Below are 22415 nucleotides of genomic sequence, written 5' to 3' on the forward strand. Positions count from 1 at the left end.
TAATAATAAAACCCCGTCAACGGGGTCCCGACTCCACCTTTGTATGCCTCTGCCATTGTGGTGACGTTAAAACCAAACACACTTTTTTCATTTTGGCCACGCCTTCCGGAAGCGTTAAACCAATCAGATTCTTTCCGCTGTTCAGCGGGAGAAACAACAGAAACGAGTCCAGAGTTGAAACTTGTAGCTGGTTGAGTTTCGGCTTTTTTTATGCTGTAATATAACTTTAATCTCATCAAGGTATGTACAAGGCGTCAACTAAGATTGTTTTATGCTCGAGTTTAAACTCTTTTAACACTTTCAGTAACTGTTATTCTATAGCTTTTTGGCTAGTTTACTAACCTGTCGCACCGATTAAACAGGTTGACGCCTTTACCTTCTCCTGATTTGTTAAGACAAACTGCAGAATATGTAAAAAAAAAAAACCCTGTTAGCTCGGTTACATCATTGGGAAATGCTAAACACCATCAGATGTTTGTTTCAGCTTGTTAGCTTGGTGGAATGAAATGTATAAATAAACAGACTGTTTTGCATTAGTTGAATACTAACAGCATAGTAAAGGTGGTGATAGCTATAAGATTATTCATCCCACAGCCTTCCAAGGCGCAAAATGGCTTCCAGCTTTGTTTACACTCAGCATAAGGTATTTCTCATAGGAGAAATGAAATGATTATTAAATTAAACCGCTTGGAAAATACACTAAGGTGTAGTTAGCTTTAGTTTACAACAAGAGCAAACACAGAAGATTAGATAACTACTTGATCATGTAATGATTTTGTAAGTTTGCCTATATTACAGTCTTTGTGTTTACGCTTGAAGGATGCGACGCTCAGGAGCTCCCAGTCAGCTTTTGGGTAATGCTGTGAAAAAACCTCGCTTTGTGCCACCAGGAGGATCTGCTTCATGCCCTGTAGCAGAATCAAAGCCTCTAGTCCCTAAACTTGGGTTGGGAAATGCTCTGGATAAAGTAAGTTTGTCCTAACATTTTGTTCCTGAGATGCTATGATGGAAAGCACATTTTCAAATATTGGTGCATTACGTATTTTTGCTCTCTAATTCATATCTTGCAGGTCCAGAGAAGTCTTTCAGCAGCAGTTGTGAATAAATCAACCTGCAGTGTTCAGGGCCAAACGGGTCGGACTGCTTCAGGTTTGTCCAAGGTGCTGGCCCGTGTTCTCACTGCAACTGAGAGTAAAGAAAACGAGGACGACACAAAATATGAAGACTGTGCAGAGGACATGAATGTTTCTGGTGAGGAAACCCTTATTGATCTGGTTTTGTTTGTTTTCTTCATTTTTTAAAATTCTTTTGTATGTTGAAAACGGCAGAAACGTATGTAGCTTGGAAATTGCCCTAGAATGACATTTGCAGGGAATTAGCGCTGCAAAAATAAATTGAACTAAAAGAAGATGCTCTTTGAAAGCTTAATTAAATGCAGTGATTAGAAATAGAAAGACTTAAACAAGTAAAAAGTTACAGATTTGTAATTGTTTTTGACGAGTTTGGAAATAAAATGTTTTCTGCCATTAAGAGTTGCACCAGGAGACAAATCTAAACATTTTAAGTAATTGGTTGCTGCCCTCATATCACCAGCATGTTTCACTATGTGCAAAGAAAAAAGGTATGGAAATTTAGAATTTACACATTTGCAACAGAGTGCAGCAAATTAGTTTAGATATCTGTTAGATACCCTCTCGATTTAGGGTGGCGTTTCAGATTTGACCCACCAGGTGGAGGCAATGAGGCAACAGTGGATTTTCTGTAGAGATTATCTGGTTTCCAGCCTGTGGGGTTCCCCAGAATCCACAGGAGCAGCAGGAGGAGGTGACTAGAAAGAGCTGGGGTATGAATACCTGCTAAAATTACAGCTCTGTGATTAATGTGTAAGATAAAAAAACAACAGAGTCTCTTATGGTTTTTACTGGGGTAATAATGGTAAACTAAAAGAGCAGAACAAACAAAAACAGATTTAGGCAGGAACACTTGAAAAAGAAGGTTCTTTTGGAAAATAATCCTTTAAAAAAACAACCTAAATGTCAGTCTTCATTTCTGCTTCAAAACTTTTCTCTCCTTAGTTGGGTCCTTTCTACCCACCCAGTTTTGCATAATGAAGAATGGCAACATGATAAACCCTGAAGTAGAAAGTTCACTGTTACGATGCTCTATGTTGTGTGTCGACATTTGATCACTAATATTACATGTTTTTAAATCCATATTGGTGTAAGGTAAGGTAATTTTATTTATATAGCACATTTTCAGCAACAAGGCAATTCAAAGTGCTTTACATGAATTATTATTATTACATGAAAGGTGCAAATCTGTCATATAAATTTTGTTCCTACTAGCTGGTAAAGCTCCTATGGAGTCTGCATAAGTATTTTTCAGATCTGAACAAGTATGTGAAAAGAAAATGGAGTGTGGGAAAAAATATTGTTTTTCTAGATTTGATTCCCTTTACTATTTTCTAAAATATCAATCCATCCAAAAATTTATCACTCTTGAATTTATGTGTTAGTACTTTTAAAGACATGACTAATGTGATCCCTGGATCATAAAATAATTTTCACAGTTTGTGAAATGAATAATTGTAAACTCTTTGTGAGACTGTTGGTTCTGATCCAACAAACTGATAAAAAACTCAACTAATATTCATATTATAATTCAAGGCTGGAATTTGATGAAAGAACTTGCAGTGTTATTTTGGCAGCAACGTGCTGGACAATAATTTCAGAAATGACTGCATTCTCAATTAAGAGAATAATGTATACAATATGATGTTGATGAATGCAGTGGAGATGCAGACAGTTTATTACACAAGCCTGACCTTTGAACCTTTAAGATTAAATTTTACTGACATCTTGGATCCAGACAGAGATGATCTGATACAGCAGATTGTTCAGCTTTCATCCGAGTGTCTCGTTTTCAAAAAATATTGAATAAAAAATATTATCTATGAATATTTTTGTGCACAAATAGAAAAATGATTGCCACCTTCCTCAAGTAATTTCCTTAGTCATTTTTTGCCAAAAGTATATTGCCAAAATCACTTTTAGCAAATAAATAAATAAAAATAAAAACATTGGGCATTATTTTATTATAAGAAGGTGACGAAGTAAAAGTTTATCCGTGTTATTGGATATAAATTTGGAGCTTTAATTGAATATATGTGTCTGCACATCTACACATTCATATGCCGGTCACATACGCTGTTAAATGTTGGATATTGTTGCGTTTTATTTTATTTTATTTTATTGCTTTTGTAGCATCTGGCTGCACATACACTAACGACTTCAGCGCAAAGCGCTGCATTTTTTTTTTTTTTTTGCCTGTTTGCTTCTGTTTCACCGTGGATGCCCTCAGCAGTCACAACAAAAGCGCTTTTTCACCGTGAATGGATGGTCGGGGGGGTGGGGGGGGGACAGCGGTCAGATTAGGACCGTTTCCAGCATCTCCTCTCGTAAAAACACGCCGTGGACACGCGCGCTTCCGCCAGGTCAGCATGGGCTGTTACACGCGCTACGAGCACGTGCTTTGATCCGTGGAACAGGTGTGAGTTTTGGTGTGCTTTCGAGCGAGGCTGCTTTGAGCAGAACAGAAGCGCGGCTTGTTCGAGCATGCGCAGTCGGCCCACTCCCCTCCCCCCGCTCCTGTAGTTAAGCCAGCGCTACTCCAAATCTTCCCTCTCTTTAGAAAAACAGAGCCCTAACCCCGCTGCAGCCTCCAATGTTGCGTTTAAAAACACGTCCCCCATGTCTCCGTGGAAAGCCGCAGCTGCTGTCATTTTTATTTAAAGCAGTCCAGACAGCGTGGCTGTGCTGCTGCTGCTGCGCTTGGTTTGGGGTTTACACAGACCGAGCTGTAAGTAGGTCGGGCTGGGCTTAAGCGGCTTAACTACGTCAGCCTAAGCTGAGAGGAATTCATCCAAAGCCTTCCGCTGGTAGGCGGGGGCCTAAACGAGGCTGGCCTAGTTAAGCCTGATTCTTATTGTGTGCAGCACGGCCAGTTTTTATTGTGCAACGTAGCAGTGAGAGAACCCAGGACCAGAGTGTGAATCCATGCACTTTTTAGTCAAAGCCTAACAGGGGTTGATCTGGAGGAGAAGAGAAGGGAAATGAGGCATAAATGAGTGTTAGGCCAGTGTGTGACCGGGGACCAAGAGAGAGGACGGCAAAGCAGAGTGGGGAGCCACAACTCTGAGATTGGGAGCAGTTTTAGGCCTGGTTTGGTCCGCCTCAGGCTACTATGCCATAAGATGGCCTCCAACTCTGTGTTCATGTCCAGCATGGTGGGTAAAGCGCGCTCTTCCAACTTCACCCTCTCCGAGAAGCTGGACCTGCTGAAACTGGTCCGTCCTCACATCCGCATCCTGGAGGAGCACACCAACAAGCATGCCGTCATCGTGGACAAGAACAAGTGCTGGGACACGGTGGCGGAGCAGTACAATGCTCTGGGAGGGGACAGACCCCACCGCACCGCCCAGGGCCTCAGAACCCTCTACAAGAGGCTGAAGGAGTCGGCCAAGCAGGAAGTGATGCAGCGGAGACACGCCCAGCCCGAGTACAGAGGGAGCATCTCTGAGCCGACCAGGAAGATTATGGAGATGATCCCTCACTTGTTCCAACACGTGCCCATCCACGAGAAGGACCAGGCACTGCGCAGGTACGGTCGAGCTTACACCTGAGCCCTGCAAACACGTCATCCTCCCATCCATCACAACGGCATACCCATTAAAAAAATACTTTAAAACAGTAAAACTAATTGGCTTTTTCGTTCCATCATTTTCTCAGTTAATGGTTTCGTTAGCAAAACATAAAACAGTATTATTTGATCCCATATGACATGGAAAAAAATCCTTGGCTTTACAATTTGGAGGAACGCTCCAGTCATTTAAAAATAAACTTCATTCCCTGTGAGCAGAGTTGGGCAGAGTATCCAAACCTTGTGCAGAAGTAAGTGTAGCACTGTTTCAACATGTTTTTACTCAAGTAAAAGTAAAAAGTAGCAATCCAAGAAATTACTCAGGACTATGGAGTAATTCTGAGTAATTAGGATTACTCCATAATAATCATAGTTAGGTTTAATTACTCCAATATTGGTTCTTATTTTTTATTTCAGCACAACAAAACATCAGATATTCACACCTGGGCCTGGTATGATAATAAATGATGCAAAATGATAAATTGTCCCAGATTTTCAAGTAATATAATTTTAATGGCAAAACAATGCAAGAACACATGCTCAAGGATAAATAAACTTTAATTTCTAATTTAACACTGGAACTGGAAAACTATTTAAACATTCAAAATAAGCTAGCAAAAACAACAGAAATGACAAATTAAATGAATTATAAATTCTCTGTAAACAATTATCCTTAAAAAGAAAAAATCTCCAGATAGCTCAGACTAAAGCACCAAACTGAAGAAATGTCACACAGCCTGTGGTAGAAAGAGAAAAACAACATATCATGCAAATGGAAATTATTGAACTTTTTTTAATTTATCATGATATTACTTAATTTAATGCTCATTACAACAGGTCTACATATACATAACAGAAGCAAAAGATAATGTGACTAATCAGTCAAGATTTCCATTTTTTGTAAAACCTGTCTATATATTCTGGTAAAATGTGTTAAATTCTCTCAAATTAAAAAACACATCATGTCTTTAACCCACAGGGACATTGTTGGACATTTATCAGACTTCCAGTGTAGCAATAAAGAACATCTAGCAATTAAAGATATAAATGCTTTATTATCCTCCTGAGCAGAATTTAATACTAAAGATAAGCAGTTTTTTAACCATTTTTAAAAACTGGTTTGCATCTGTTTGCTGTTTGCAGGTTAATATACAACAAGCACACGTCCCCCATTGAGCATCCTGGCAGCAGCTCCTCTCTGGCTGGACTCCAGGATTATGCAGCACCTATACCAAGCATCGCGCCCGAGGTGGACAAGCTGGACCCCGAAGAGGACGTGAAACCACCGCCAGACCTCCCCGTCATCACCTCGCACGCCGTTCCAGTGCTGGACGGGTTTCAAGAGCCAGACAGGGAGCAGGACTTGGCCAGCTCCCACAATTACCAGGCGTCCTTGTCTCCCGCTTCTTCCTCGGTTAACATCGCCCTCTCTGCCTCGCCGCTGCCCTTGAGCCACGAATTCTACCCAAACGATGTCTACCCTCGCCACGAGGCGGACAGGTTTCGTCCTCTGCACCTTGCCAAGGAGGAGCACGATCTGGTGTTGGCCAATCACAAGAAGGTTTCCCTGTACCTGGAGGAGAAGAGAGAGGGCCTGAAGAGGAAGCAGGAGCTGGAGGAGGAGCTGCTGAGAGCCAAAATCAAAGTGGAGAAACTAAAAGCTGCCCGACTGAGACACGGACTCCCTATTCCTCTGTAGCAACAAGCAGCATGCACATACTCTGGGTTGCAAATGTGCTCACATCCCTGTAGCTTTTTCCCACTTCCATAAACTTCAGTGTATTTCATTGTGACTTTATGTCATAAAAAGTAGTGCAAAAAATTACAACTGTATATTTATATTTATATTGTATATTTATCCGCTTTATGGAAAAAAGTCTATTCAGTTTTTAATTTTTGTTAGTCTGCAACCTTGGCTCTGGAGCCATAAGTTTCTCTTCCACAATAACTTTGACTAAACATTACAAAGAACCAGACAGTTAATATTTTAAAATGCAGATTTACTATCAAACGCAGGTTTTTAGCCTTTTTTCAAAAAATTTCCTGCAATATTTGCACTCAATTTTCACAAAGACAAAAAGTGCTGTGAAGAACTTTGACCTGCTTTGTTCCTGAACTGTGCTATAAAATGACCTTCATTGATAAAAATACCAGTAATATGTTTTTATGTGTTTTCTTAACATTAGTTTAGAATGTGTGATTAAAAAAAATCAATCCTGTTTTATGTTTATGTTATTATTAAATCCTAAAAATGTAAATAATACCCTGGTTCTATAATATGACAAGAAATTTCCTAACGTAGATATTTGTCTAAAAAATTCAAAAAGACTCCAAATGAGTTTTAATTGGATGTCCTGACGCCAAAATGGCTCTTTAGGTTGTAAAGTTAGCAGACATTGATCTGTCCCTTAAAATCACAATAAAATACACTGAAGCTCGAGGATGTAACGTCACTAAATATGGAAAAGTTTCCCGGTTCTGACTATTTTTGCAAGACTCTGTGCGTGTGTGTGTGTTTGTGTGGGATGGTGGATGTGACACAAGTGCTTCTGTTGAATCGATTCATGCTTGACGGCATTTTTAGGATCTGAATTACTTTTGGAAACGTAGTGCCTCATCCGTACCTACCGCATGTGATTATCCTCCTGTTTTTAGGGGATACGCTGCAGTCGGTTACCGTTTATGCTGATCGGTGTTGAACGTTGTCTTCATTATTCATAGAAGTGGCGACAAGACACTGTGATTGTGCGAAGTGATAAACAATTTCTTCATCTGCAACTGGGTGGTAGCTGTGGGTTTGTCAGGATAGCGTTAATATTCTTTATTAACCAAGATTATTAGGATTGCTGTTGCAATGTAAGTGTAAGTAGTTGGACAGTTTGGACAAAAATGTCAGTCCGAAATGAAAAAAATTCCCCCCCCCCCTTCTGTGGCATTTGAGGTATTAAGAAGTAATAAACATTGAAGGCGATTTATTTTTTAGGTTCTTGGAATACTGGACAATGTTTTTATATATCAGCTTAAAAGAAATAGGTCACCATAAAAGAACATGTCTAAAAATGTTTGTTTCGAAATCATAATTGTGATACAACAAAACATTTTGAAAAGCCTTATGATCTGATGAAGTGATGTGAGGTAAAAATATGCGACAGTCAGGGAACCTCTGGCTGAGTTGATGGTGCTCTTATTTACGAAGGCAGAAGAGGGATTTTTGTATGCATATATACATGTATATATGTTCCTATTCAATGTGAATTTGTTGCTGGTTGTTCTGTAATGTTTGTTTACCAGTTTGTCCTCATGTTCATTGGTTTCTATTAAAGGGCATTGATTACATCGCTGGTCTCTCCTTTTAATCTTAAACAGTTTCTACACTTTTTTTTTATTCCTCAAACGTCCAAAACATGTTTTTAATGAATTGCTGCTGAGAGCAGGGGATCGCTTTGCTCCAAGTCGAGGCTTGATGCGCCCTCTATTGGTGGCTTGTTTGTTTGCATCTTCAAGGATTTTCCAGCCTCTTGCTTTTCTTTCTTTAGCAGGAGGAGTAGATGGAGGCCCCCAGTGGACCCACGCGTCTCCTCAAACCCCTCAGCCTCCTGCAGATTCACCTCAGGTCTCAGGAGCTGCTGGCTCAGACGGAGTCCGATACTTCAGTGTGGTTTGGTGTAAAGCCAGCAAGAAGAAACACAAGCGCTGGGAGGGGGACGCCGTGCTGGTTGCCAGAGGGCGGACAGTCGTACTCAAAGACATGGAGGGGAAGGATATTGGAAAAGGTGAGCCTTAAGAAGATTTACTGTATTCAGTAGAGAGATAAAAGAGTTAAAGTGAGTGATGTAGTTTTATATATTGTGCAAAAAAAAACAACTATTGTGGTTCATTTGAATTTAACAGCAGAAGACTACTTGTTTAAAAGTACCTTGCACCACTTTCAGTATTTTATGGGAAGTAAGTTTCCTTGTAAAAATATACACGCGCATAGGACTGTAACAATCGTTTTGTTGGAGGATAAATTGTCCCAGAAATTATTACAATAAGCAATAATCTTATTACCTGCATCGTTATATTTTCAACTAATATAGTGATGATGGCATTTTAATGGATGTTTGCCCTCTCAAAGACTAATAAATTTTAATTTTGTACACAACACTCCACACTAAAAGTGGGAGAAATTTTAAGCATCTAAAAACAGCCAAAAGCAATGAATGAAAAGCCATTAAAATCCACACACAGTCAAAACCATGAATAAAATGGATTATTAAGTCAATGTAAAGTTTTACTTCTGCTTCATAACTATAAAATAGAAGTGTTGATTTCAGGTGTTGTAACACGATCACATAGTTTTGCAGGAAACTGTTTGATCTTCACAGGATGTTTGTCTCACAGGTAGTGGCTACAAGGTGTCAGAGCTGGCCTCGCTGTCTGAGGGAGAGACGCTGATGATTGGAGGGAAGGAGATAGAGGTGATGGGCATCGTCTCTGCTGAGGACTTTGCCAAAGGTCGTTGTTTCCAGGAGGTTCAAACTGATCAAGAGGAGCTGCACGCTAAGGCGGCTCCGCCTCCTCCTCGCCGCCTCAACCCCAAACCTTTCTGCCCCCCAACAATGTTGGGCAGAGCAGGACATCCAGAAAATAAACCACAAGCGGAGCAAACCAGCAAACCTCGTCATGACCCACTAGCTCCAGGCATGTAGGATAAATTTAACTTTCATAATGCCACGTAAAGATGGTTTTGTTGGTCCACAGACCGTAAGGGAATTTTGTGAGACACCATGTCTTGTCACAGATAGGAAGTATGTTCATAATGTTCATAATTTATATTGCTAATTTATATTAAAGCATTTATGTGTAGAACATTGATGCTGTATTTGCATTTTCAGGCTTTACAGTCCGCTAACATGCTCAATGCTTGACCCACAGTCTGTGAATTAAAATGCTGATATAATTATCGACTGAATTAATCAGATAATTGATCTGCTGCTACATCAGCAGCAATTACTCATCAGTGCTGACTGAGCGTCAGATTCAGTCTGGCATGGGATTTAGCATCATTAATGTCCGGTCATTTCTACATTTGTGTAACACTTTTTTTTTTTTTTTTTGCAGTTGCATATTTATGTGATTCATTAGCATTTCAAAGTGAAGATGCTAATACTATGAAAGTTTTTGACTCGTTCAAAATGGTGGAGATCAAATTCGATGTCAAACCTCCTGTTATGTTGCGGGTCAAATTGACCCATTTTAAAGTTTAAAAATGTTTTAAAAATAGTTGGTAGTACTTTTTCTGCATGAAACCTTTTCTATTTGTCTCAATATGTACACTCCTCATACAAATTGAAAATGGGTCATTTTACACATTTGGACTATTATTTGCTTAAGTTTTTCTTCATGTGCTTCTGAAATGTCAGACAGATGTGTAATGTTACAATGGGGGTCTTTAGTCTGTGGGGTTCTCATTTTAAAAACTTGTTTCCATAGGTGCCTTAGTGATGCCTCGCCCCTCTTCCAACCACCAGTGGCTTCATAACAAGTCAGGCTTTCCTGTGGTCGACGTCGTCGTTGACCCACACCTGACCACGCACCTGCGACCCCACCAGAGGGAGGGCATTCTCTTCCTCTACGAGTGTGTTATGGGCATGAGGTAAGAGTAATGTTCCTCGTGTCAATACCTAAGAAATCTCTTCCTGAAATCTGGAAAAGGGGCCTATTTTACAAAATGTACATTTTGCAAATTTTTTATGTTTCCATTTTGGGTTTTGACTGCTTCTAGTTGTTTAAAAACCCACCCAGCTGCTTTTTGGCAATAAGTTCATGATGTTTTGTAGTCTGGGAAACGAGCCGCTTCAAAAAGCTTCAGATTGCTAAGTCACTGTGCTGTTACCTAGCAACCTCCTGTGGAGCTCTGCCCCTCACCTAGCAACTCCAGCACGGTCAGCTGGTTCTACTGCTGTACAATGGCTACTGGAAAAGTCAAGTGTTTTGTTGTTGACTTACCATCCAAAATCCACTGGCTGAATTCTTGTTGGTTGTGCAGCAGACTCTACTTCTGCTTTTCAAAGATGTGTAATTGTGCATCTGTTTGCAGCCATTTTGGTGTGAAAGTGTAAACGTTGAGTTGGGGGGTGTGGCCAGCAGCAGTTTATGTGGACTTAGACAAGAGGCCCCGAAACAGCTTGTTGTTAAAGGAGCTCAAAAGACGCAGAACTGACTGGACTAAAATCTTCTTATACAAGTAGCTCATTAACCTGTTGTGACCTGTTCAAGGAAACATAGGTCACCTTTAAAACAATCATGTGCTTCAGAGCTGCAGGTCGTCACGGTGCCATCCTGGCGGATGAGATGGGCCTTGGGAAGACGCTGCAGAGCGTGGCGCTCTGCTGGACGTTGCTTAAGCAGGGACCTTACGGTGGGAAACCAGTCACAAAGCGTGTCCTTGTGGTCACTCCTGGCAGCCTCACGCAGAACTGGAGAGCAGAGTTCACCAAGTGGCTCGGCCGGGAACGGATCAGTGTCTTCACTGTGGATCAGGTGCATTTACTTTAGTTCATAATTCACACAGCACGACAGCAAAGTGACTGCGATTGTACTTTACTTTGATTAGTTTTCATATGACCATATTGTCATACATGTGAGCTCACTCTCATACATTTGAAGTGCACACTGTGCCATATAAATGTCTTAAATGGTTTTATAAACTGCTTGGCTCTACTAGAAAAACCCAATTGTTTATAAAAAAAATGTTTCTCAAGACAGTAATGCTGGATTACAAAGTAAACTGACTTTATTCTTCCTTTTATTCAACCCAGAAGTGCTGCTTCAATCAGTTCCAATCAAATCAAATCAAATCAATCATTTATTTGCATAGCACTTTACACAACCACAGTTTAGAAAACCAAGGTGCTTTACCAGATCAGAAGGAACATAAAAGGCACAGCAACAAGTAAATACAAGAAAGGCAACACAGAACAAACTAAATAAAACCCCAAGCCTTTCTGCTCTTGGTTTCATGGACTAAACCACTAACATTTAGCGGTGATGTTTTCTGTTCAGGACCACAGGATGGAGGAGTTTTTATCCTCCCCTCTTCACAGTGTTCTGGTGATCAGCTATGAGATGCTGCTGCGCTGCCTGGAGCCGGTACAGTTCATTCATCTCATGTCACACTGCTAAACATGCGTCCTATAAACACATAACCTCAACAAATTTGTTGGTTCTGTTGTGTCATAAACAACAGAAATGCAACTCTGAAATAAGTCGGAATGGTTTTCTTTAATTGTTACCTTTCTGGTGCCTTTTAAGCACAAGAAGGATCAGATCATGTTTTTCTAATTTAATTTGCATATTTTTTTGCATACTGACAGCTGTCTGAGGTTCACCTTTTATATTTTTTCAGATCCAGAAAGTGGAGTTTGGTCTTATAATTTGCGATGAGGGTCACAGACTGAAGAACAGCAGCATCAAAACGTCCTCCGCCCTCAGCAGCCTCAGCTGTAATCGCAGAGTCATTCTCACAGGTGCACACCTGCTTGAGTCGCCTTAATAAAGACTTTTTGAAGAGACAAACTTCTGGGTTAGTGATCTGAATTATGTTTTTTTTTTGTCATTTTTAAGGGACCCCAGTCCAAAACGACCTGCAGGAGTTCTACGCCATCATAGAGTTTGTGAACCCGGGAATTCTTGGTTCGACCACTGCGTATAGAAAAGTTTATGAAGAACCAATTCTACACTCCAGACAGCCGTCCTGCTCTGAGGTAATGCAGAAAGTCCTTTCTGACTTTAACAGTCACCACATCAGGTCTGCAGGTTTCTGAAATCTTTAAAAGCTTCAAGCTACATCTTCTGTCTGCCTCTGCAGGACGAGAGAGTTTTGGGGGAAGAGCGCGCTGCTGAACTCTCTCGTCTCACCGGCATGTTCATCCTGCGGCGGACGCAGGAGATCATCAACCGCTACTTGCCGCCTCGTCTGGACTGGACCTTGTTCTGCACGCCTTCGCCGCTGCAGCAGAAGCTGTACAAACACCTGCTCTGCCACCGCGTCTTCAGAGCCTGCATGCAGGGCTGCACACAGGGCAGCGCACACCTGGCCTGCATCACTGCGCTGAAGAAGCTCTGCAACCATCCTGGCTTGCTCCACGACACCGTCAAGGTTACGTTTCAACTCTCAGCTCTGTGTGTTTCGTATCAGGAAATTTGGCTGAATCGTGTTGCTGTTCTTGCAGGAGAGAACAGAGCGCGGATCTATGGAGAGCTCTTTGTACGAGGGACTTGCAGATCTCTTCCCAGAATCCTATTGTTCAGCAGGATTCGACACCGCTGACTCCGGGAAACTCTTAGTTCTGTCCGACCTGCTGACTGCCATCAGACAGCTCAGCCCTTCAGACCGGTGTGTGTAGGTTTCTCTTATGGCTGGGCGATAAATTAATTTCTGCGGTTCAGAGAAATGTAAACGTGGCCGAGGCAGCCGTCTGGTTTGACAAGCGTTTTTTAACAGCTTCTTTTTATTTTTACTTTGAATTAAAGTCAAGTTTCTGTTTTTATAAATTATGGGTGTGGGGTCATAGTGTTACAAGAATAAAGTCGTACAACAATAGAATAAAAATAATTTGAGAAAAAAAAAGTCATAAAATTAAGTAGTAATGTTATGAGAACCACTTCATCAAACCAAAAATGAAAATGAGAAATGTTGAGCATCTTGTGCAGCTATGCTTTTACATAAGTTTAACAGATCAGGAAACACTCTTTGTTTTAATGCATAATCATGAAATGATGCAAATGACAGAAGCATTTTTCTCATTAAAATACATTTTTTTCCACATATATATAATAATTTTAACATGTTCTGTTAAAATTAAAAAGTTATCTTTTTCTGATAATTTTATGACTAATGTAAAATATCTCATCGCCTGGCCCTAATACTCTGTTGTGCAGCAGTACAGAAGGAATAGTTGAAACAAAACCACTTTTTGAAAATTTTTTCTATCATTTGTATTTTTTTAAGGGAAAAAAGTGAGAAAAATCTAATCGGTTAGAAACCCCCCGCCCCCCAAAAAAATCCTGTTTTATTTTTTGGTCGTATCGTCCAGCCGTAGTTTATCTGTTACCTGAACATCTGCACTGTTTACTAGCGCAGCTTGTTCCTGCAGGGTGGTCCTGGTGTCAAACTACACTCAGACTTTGGACTTGCTTCAGGACCTGTGCGTTCGTTCCGGCTATACGTTCTGCCGGCTCGACGGTCAGACGCCCACGAGCCAGAGGCAGCGGCTGGTCGACGCCTTCAACAGCCCCTACTCTCAGAGCTTCCTGTTCCTGCTGAGCTCCAAAGCAGGCGGCGTGGGGCTGAATCTGATCGGAGCGTCGCACCTGGTGCTGTACGACATCGACTGGAACCCCGCCAACGACATTCAGGTGAGATTCAGTCATAGATGCGCAAAAAAAAAATCCAACAGTTTAACTCTGATTTCAATGTTTTGTATGGTTTAAATACACTTTGCTTTGAACACCTTCAAAGTCAGAGCACAGGTAAACTTTTACCTTAATTTAAATTCTCTCTTATGCACGAGTTTGTAGTTAGTGCATCACTTGTTAGTCTGCGTGGTTTTGTGATCTTAGTTTCAGGATTTCTTAATAACGAGGAGATGAGCTCAACCAATAATTCACAGTTAACAGTGAAGCATATTTATATCCACCAGGTGGCGCTCTGCTCTCAGTTCCATCCTCTGTAACTTTTCTCTCTGTAGGCCATGGCTCGGGTATGGAGAGATGGACAGAAAAAGACGGTGCACATTTACCGTCTCCTCACTGCAGGCAAGGAAAATAAAAATGGTTCTTATCAGGCAGAATATTTGTCAGAATCCTCACCGGTGTGAAGTTTCACATGCAAGTCCATCTTATTTCCTCCCAGGCACCATTGAGGAGCGTATATTTCAGAGACAGGTGTCCAAACAGGGGCTGTCCGGGACGGTGGTTGACTTGGGAAAAGCAGCCGAACACACAAGCTTCTCCGCCAGCGAGCTGCGAGATCTTTTCAGCCTGACGGACACGCCGTGTTTGACCCATGACCTGCTGAGCTGCAGCTGCAGCATGGACGGCTCGGCCAACGGTACGCCCAACTTATGGCCATTTATGACAGCAGTTACAGTCCTAAACTTTTAATGTTACAGCTATGAAATTCCAAGCATTTCATTCAGATTTGATGCAGAGTAGCTCGTAATTAAGAGGTGAAAGGAAGAAATCTGACTTTTAATCTAGAAACCGATTTTGCTATTCAAACAATCTGGAGATTCTGTTTAGCATATGTGACTGATGGGAGAAAGAGAAGCAAATCAAATATTTATTTATTATAAGATCAATTCTATCAGTTTATATTTAAACAAAAATAGGTTTTTCATAAATTACCAGTATTAGGTTTGCTTAGCTGCCTGTCTTTTTCTTAAATAAAAAAATATAATGTTGCTAGAGAGGCCTCAGAAAGCTGGAGGGAAAATGAGAAAAAAAGTTGAATTTATTACGTTTTTAATTATAATTTTAAAAAAAAATTAAACACAAAATCTAATCTGTTTTCTAATCATTGTTATAAAATAGAAGTTAAATTAATTTATTGAGATGCTATGTGCCGTGCTCATCTTTCTAAGTGGCTGCCAGTCAAATTCAAGTTGCTTTGTTCCTAGAGTTAGAGTAGCGAATGGAAAACGGAGAAGTTTCTGAAAAGAAAACGGACAAAAGAACCGTCCAGCCACCCTGCTCATCAACTAAAATCACAGCATGTGAGGCAGAGTAAGAATTAATGAATAGTGACTAAAAGTTAGGAAAAAAACATCCTAATATTTATGTTTCTGTAAATATTTTGTAGCATTGTCTGCAGCTTTGCAGAGGGAGTCTGCAAACCTGCAACATATTTGAACGTCAGAATGACCCAGTCAAAGTTTAGACTTAGACCGAAATGCATGCCACACTTTTAAGATCTTTATCTGCAAAAAGTCTTGACTCCCCATCTTTTACTACATTGTGTTGGTTTATACCAAAGAGTCCAAATGAAACCCCTTTAACTTTGTGATTATAACAAAAATGTGGAATCGTTTGAGGCGTAAAGTAAGCGCACAGCTTTCTCAACGCGTTCTCTCACTTATCTCCCAGACGTGGAGGTGGAGGAGGCGGAGCTTGTTCCCGACAGGCCATGCCAGCTCGGTCGTCAGGGCGACCGCAGGGGGGCGGCACAGAAGCATCTCAGCATGTCGGAGCTCATGCAGTGGAGACACTTCTCCGGTGACACACACACCTTCTCAGACCCTTACCTCGATCACGCACGAAGCCACATCACCTTCGCCTTCCAGACCACCATCTCCCACACACCCAGCGAACAGTGACCTGCCCACACACACATTTACACACACACTGTATCTGTATTGCGGCTTCCAGCAATGTTTTATATTTACTCTATAAACTTCTAATGACCTAACTTCTTAAATGACCTTAACTGGCTGTAATAATTTATAAAATAAATGAAATTCCATAAAAATAGTTCATGAGAGAACATTTCTTTCTTATGACAAAGAATTATAAAAGGGTGTGTCTGCAGCAGGGTTTGTATGCAAGGCGAGTTTTATACCACGTCTTAAGATAAGCAACATTTTCTTCTCTCCATCTAGAGGAATATTTACAGCGTCTCTGCTAAGGTTTATGGTTTACATGTCTGCAGGTGGTATAGAGAGCTAGTTTATAGTTCTGAAGTGTGTCATCTGGAAACTAAGGGCAGTGAACTCCACTTGAATTGTTTTTCTCCTCGTTATGCAACGATCACACGCATTAGCGTGGAGTGAATCTGCTGTGCTTTAAATGTGTGCCATCATGTATTCTGTTCAGTCTGTTATTTTGGATAACACTGCTCTGTTCATGCCCTTCAACACAAAGCCGCTGCGTGGGAGTTACAGCACGCAGTGTGTCGGTGCGTGTGCGTGCGCACGCACCCCGGAGACGCATACCATTATGTAGATCGGGGTATGGCAAATTGAGCTACCTGCCGGACAATAAAAGTCTCCACGCAAAGGTGTTAGTTATCATTTACATGACGGTCGACTCTGTGTGTGTTTAAGTTAGACAACAGGTTTTATAATAAATGGGTCTCTGGGATGTTACACTTTTCCTTTATGGATATGACACTTTATGTGCGACCTGTCAGAGACTTGTTGATGTTTTCTCTGCTTCTTTGTGACAACCTGGTGAGAAATTGACTCTGTCACTTTGACGTTACACATGACTTAATTTTATTGTTTCCTGTGCAAAAGCAGTAAAGATGAGGGTTATTATCAGAGATCTAGGAGTGGCTTGAAGGTTTTGTCATGATATTTCGTGGTATTCTGATGAAGATAAAAGATAACTATTTTATTTTAGGTAACTGGATCACTGCGACTAGATGAAACAGCAATCATAGCCCAACAAACACAAATACTGCTCTTAAAACATACCGGTTTGCAGTGGGTTTCTTTAGGACACCAGTCACTTACAGAAATGTGATTTGTATCACTAAACTGCATATTCAAATCTCTTGAACAAACGACGGAGAAAATAGCAAAACCAACAATCGCGAGGAGATGGACTGTTTATGGGGTTTTAAACGTCTTTAATTGGAATTTAACAATAAATCTAAATTCTTATGGCAAACAGTTTATTACGATAAATAATATGATAGATGCTAAACCTTAAGGACTTAAAAAATTATTCCCATTCATGCATCACTGTATCTGTCTTTAAACTTTATCTAATTTTGGTTAATACATGTTGATTGTGTTTATTAGCCATAAATTGATGGGAGTTCTTAGTTTTCATTTTGTCAATATGAACAAATAAATAGGTGGGTTTTTTTTAGTATTTGACATACTGAACATACACTGAACTAAATCAACGTAGGAAAAACTGGCAGATTTCCTGTCTCATCTCAAATTGTCCCAAATATCATTCAGGATCATTTAGGAGCTGACATTTACTGATGTTTTGATACTCTTGTCACTTTTAAAGTGAAATAACAACCCTCATTACGCAGTCTAGCTTCAATGCTGGCTCTGGCTACATTGTAGCTTCCCACCAACAATGTGTGAATGACTAAATGTAGCTTAAAGCACTTTGGGGTCGTCTGGACCTGCTAAAGCATTATGCAAGAAACTATTTAGCATTATTTACCAACTGATGACAAATAATTTGTTTCTAAATGTAACGCTTTTTTGTTCGTCTCAAGTCTTAATAGGTTGACTTCGCAACAGCCACACTCACTGTATTTATCCTAACAAGAGAAATAATCAGTTTCTGCTCCTATACATTAAATAAAATACAATAAATAAACCTAAACAAACTACAGAGCAAATGCCTCCCAATGACCAGTTGACAGTTGTTCAAATTAAACACAGCTGAAATAAACACCTTTAACTATAACGGTAAAAAACACATACAGAAACATGGAAAATGACATGTAAACTAAACTAAATGTATTAGAAATAAATAAACAGGCACGTTATGATAATGCTTAAAAAAAATGTATATTTTATTTTTAGAGTGGGAGCTTTTGTAGTAAGCAAAACCGAGAGAAATGGTGTAAAAAGTGTAAAAAAAAAAAAAAAACTGTTGAAAAGATTTTAAAATGTCAGCCTAGACTCAAACTGCATTCACAATTAGTTTTAGCGTCTCAGGCCTTTGTGGTTTCAGTTCATCATTAAAATCGTTTAAATGGATTATATTTCAGCTGTGATGGTTAACCTGCGGCGCTCAAATGAGTGAGGTTTAAATCTGAAACGTCTCGTCATTAAAGCGGTTGGAAGTGTAAATGTGAAGCACGTTCTGCTGCCACATGAAATCTCTAAAGGATTCACATTTTTCTCCAAGTTTCCATATAAATCAGAACAAAAGTTTCTTATCGATCAGATTCAAGGCTTTCGGATCAAAACATCTACTTGAGACAGAAATGTTTGGTGGCCTAGCAACCATCGCCAAGCAACTTCCTCTAAGCTGCTGGCCTTGCTCGGCTTTACTAGAACAAGACGCCGCTTGCTGCCGGAGGACGGCTGATTTCGGCGGCATTGTTATCGGACACGTGCCCGATAGATGATCGGTCCTCGCTGAAGCAGGATATTGATTTGCATCTGCGTCTGACGGGTACAGAGGTCATATTCTGCTGGGTGCATGTATCCGTGTAAAGCCCCGCGTTGTTGTGCTGCCAATCCCCCCCGTAATCCAGACCGCAGCTTGACGGATCAGAGAGCGGCAGCATGGAGTGAATGAATGAATGTCGTACATCTGGGAGGCTCACAGCCGCTGATGGAGACAGACTGGAAGTTTACTCCATGTGTGATCTGTGAAGAGGGGTGAAGTGTAACTGATGCCAGGTTATTCTAAAAAGATACAGACAAGTAAAATCTTAAAATGTAATAAAGTGTTCATCCAGGTTTTTACTTTAAATTTAATTGGATTAATTATCGGTTTTACTAAAATGCAGACTTGGGCACGGTCTTTTAACATGTCAAAATAAAGCGAATATATCCTGCACTTGTTGCTAAAAAGACACAAAAAAAAAGATGAAAAATTTAGGAAATGGTTTGCTTTTTTTTTTTTTTATCTGGCAAACCTGCAACTAAGCCTGTCGCAATAAACAAGAAATCGCATGATAAATTAAAATCGGATCAATAGTTTCCACTCTGATGATTAATGTTTCTTGAAGGGCAATTTTGTTGTGTGTGATTTTAATTTTAATTTTATATGTTATGTTTTCTTTGGTCGTTGTGTTTTATTTTGGATGTTCTTTTATGAAAATGAAAGTTTATTGGTCTATGAGAGGTCTTTTAATTTGCGCTATAATTCCATTGTCAATATGAAAATGGTCTCAAAGAAACAATCTTATCATTTATCACAGCATTTACTAGGACAATTTATCGTCCAGCACATATTTATCGTGACAGATCCATTTTTGCTTTAAATCTAGAAATCTGACTGCTGTGCTTATTTCATTAAAATATTTTGTATTAAGTTTGTTTTTTTAGAGGGTAAAAATAAGAAAAAATTGTTTTTGCTATTATAATTAGAAAAAATATTTGGACACCAGTGTTGTACTTGGTATTGATTATTAATCTAGGAACAGGCAGCGTGAATATAAACTGGCTTTTAAACGAGACGCACTGCAGCTGATGGGGAATAATTTGTTGATTGTTGACCGAGAACCCAGTTTTTCCTGGACAGTCCACTGGGATTAATATCTAATATTTCACCCTGGTAATAAAAGCAGACTGTCCTCTGTGATTGAAATTGGAATCCAATAGATATTGATTACCCTTCTCTCACCCTTTAGTAATTATTTGCTCTTCTCCTCCGATCTGAACCTACATAGAGCTTTGAAGAGAGAAGTAATAAAATCTGAAGTTAAAGTAACATTTTGAACTTAAATGTTCTTAAATTAGATGATCCTGTTTCTTCTTGTTCCTAACAAGAGGAGGGGAAATATTGTGATGTGCTGCTACTGACATGTGAAATGAATTAACAGGAATAATAAACATTCATTAGAGGTTTGATTTGAAAAGATAATTTTCAGCAAAATAAGGAAGTATTGCAGCTAATTTTAGAAAAATATAGGCTTTGATTGCATTATTTTCCATTTTTGGATCAATATAGACAAAAAACGTTTGGGTTGAATAATCACCACAGTTTGCACCTGAACGGAGAGCAATGTAAAAAAAAGTAGAAAAAAATAGCCTTTTAGGGTCAAACTAGAGGCAAAAACATGACCTTACTAATCAGGAAGTGCACCTGAACCAGATGTTTGTAACTTTGGCAGCAAGAGGCGGACTATTGGTTGATCATAAATGAACCAGTTCTGAGAAAATCAGTCGTGTGACAGAAGGAAAAGTCAAATTTCAATGAAGCACTTATTCACCTGTAAGTCTGGATGAAGAAAATGACGTCACAATTAAAAAGACGAGCATTTTTTTAGTTTATTCCATGTAAAACACACAGACACACAAATAGAAATATTCATAAGTGTTGTACAGATCGAAAAGGTATAAAGTGAAGCTTTACACATGCTCACCCTTACATGTTTATTACAAATAAATAATCTATTCGTAGTTTTAGTGTTACATAGATTAACAGATTACACAGAATCAACAATTAAATCCAAACAAGAGAAACAACAAATAATCATCATTATGAAGGTTTCAGTCAGATTTCAAATATTCATATCCCTGTTTAGCCTTCAATCATTTAATTCCCTTCCAGTTTTAAATGTTACTAGATCAGCAAACTGTGGTCGTTTTAGATGTGATTTAAATCTATTTAAATGTATAAAGTTTAGAGAGAGGTGAGGACCAGGCTGTTTGCTCGTGGTGGTGACTGTGGCCTCGTGTGTTTCTGGAAGAGTAGAAAGAAAGAGGTCAACTCTCTCTCAGCATGCGTCCATCAACATCCCCCTGCCGTCGGCAGCTGTCCTGAGCGTCCCTCCCTCTGTCCCTCCCTCCCTCCCGCTGCCCCTGGTTCCCCTCCAGCACTTAACGGGGATTTTAATGTAGTCTGGTCATCTGTCAGGCAGATCAAATCAGAGCTGTAATACACAGCAGCAGGTCACACAGATGAGGCCGCAGCCCCGTCCATAAGTCTCAGCAAAACAACAGCGGGAAAAAAAAAATGATAATAATCCCACAATTTCTGTAACAACCCTCCCCTACAACAGATTTCTGCTGCTTTTCTCGTGCGTTTTTGAAAACGAGGATCACATGTTTATGAGCTGATGTTTAACATCATTCACAAAATACCGACTGGTTGATTCAAACGCAGCTTGTTGTTGTTCCAATAATGTGACAGCCGGTAGATCTGAGTTAAATGTTCACTCTGCTAAGATGGTATCAAACGAAGATAAGCTGCAGCGAATGGTTCCCCACATAATAAATGAGCTGCCGTGTTTGAAGCCTGATTCTTTGATATCAAACTCTGTTATCAGTTTGGAGCCGCACCTCGTGTCTTTCACCGTTGGGCCTTATCGTTCCTCACCGTGGAACCGGTGCTGCTCAGGCCGAAAAATCGTCTTCAACTGGGATCAGATCTGTGATGTTGAGTTTGGATTTATTCTGATTCTATTATAATCATTATTACATTTCAGGAATAGTAATTAAAAAAAACCTTTAAAAAGTGTTAAAATGTTAATTCTCCTGCAGATTTGTGGAAAAAAAAACACCCACTTTTGATTCTGTAAAGAAACTTTCCAAAATTGTGAAACATTTCATCTTTATGCTTGAGTACAGAGAATGCTGAGGAAAAAGCAGGATTTGCAAATAATTTATTGTTCCTTGTGTTGTAATGTCTGTTAATTATCTACCAGGTGTTGGAGGCTGAGCAGCGATCATGAACTCCTGCATCCAACTTTACAGCAGATCAGAGCAGCGATGTGATCCGATACGTATTAAGAGTTATCTCAGCACAAGCGCTTCAAGCATTTCAGAAGATATCAGCATTAGTGGCTAATTGAGGTTCATTAGTTTTATTTGTTAAAAAAGCAGCAGGAGATTCAGATATTAATATTAATATTTTCTTTTTTTTAAGCTGGTGAATTAATCCAAATCAAAATAATTGCATTATTTTAATGTAAAGACAGTTTCATTTATAATTCTTAACTGCATTACATCTGAGTGAGTAAAATTTAATTAGAAAAACTACTTAACAGCAACATGGTGGGCTTGCTAAAAAATATGCTTGAC

General features: G+C 39.7%; 2 protein-coding genes across 2 annotated transcripts; both read left to right on the forward strand.

The window, feature by feature from the left end:
- The first annotated feature begins 156 nt into the window (after positions 1-156).
- Positions 157-16850, forward strand: rad54b (RAD54 homolog B). Its single transcript, XM_008432648.2, has 16 exons — positions 157-240; positions 820-967; positions 1071-1251; positions 8235-8471; positions 9082-9381; positions 10174-10336; positions 10998-11223; positions 11746-11832; positions 12089-12209; positions 12307-12446; positions 12551-12841; positions 12915-13078; positions 13839-14100; positions 14433-14499; positions 14597-14794; positions 15829-16850. Exons 2-16 carry the CDS (start codon positions 821-823, stop codon positions 16056-16058), a joined length of 2814 nt encoding a protein of 937 aa, XP_008430870.1. The 5' UTR covers positions 157-240; position 820; the 3' UTR covers positions 16059-16850.
- Positions 3173-8036, forward strand: LOC103478664 (fibrinogen silencer-binding protein). The gene is made up of 2 exons (XM_008432646.2): positions 3173-4659; positions 5842-8036. Exons 1-2 carry the CDS (start codon positions 4253-4255, stop codon positions 6395-6397), a joined length of 963 nt encoding a protein of 320 aa, XP_008430868.1. The 5' UTR covers positions 3173-4252; the 3' UTR covers positions 6398-8036.
- Positions 16851-22415: the final 5565 nt, after the last annotated feature.

This window comes from Poecilia reticulata, linkage group LG16 (genome assembly GCF_000633615.1).
Source record: "Poecilia reticulata strain Guanapo linkage group LG16, Guppy_female_1.0+MT, whole genome shotgun sequence".
NCBI lineage: Eukaryota > Metazoa > Chordata > Actinopteri > Cyprinodontiformes > Poeciliidae > Poecilia > Poecilia reticulata.

Excerpts from the sequence above, each read along its gene's own strand:
- rad54b (XM_008432648.2), top strand. The coding sequence starts at position 821 with ATGCGACGCTCAGGAGCTCCCAGTCAGCTTTTGGGTAATGCTGTGAAA. Across the intron at positions 11,833-12,088 it reads TGCTGCGCTGCCTGGAGCCG|ATCCAGAAAGTGGAGTTTGG; the intron begins GTACAGTTCATT and ends ATATTTTTTCAG. Across the intron at positions 13,079-13,838 it reads CAGCTCAGCCCTTCAGACCG|GGTGGTCCTGGTGTCAAACT; the intron begins GTGTGTGTAGGT and ends TTGTTCCTGCAG.
- LOC103478664 (XM_008432646.2), top strand. The coding sequence starts at position 4,253 with ATGGCCTCCAACTCTGTGTTCATGTCCAGCATGGTGGGTAAAGCGCGC. Across the intron at positions 4,660-5,841 it reads AAGGACCAGGCACTGCGCAG|GTTAATATACAACAAGCACA; the intron begins GTACGGTCGAGC and ends TGCTGTTTGCAG.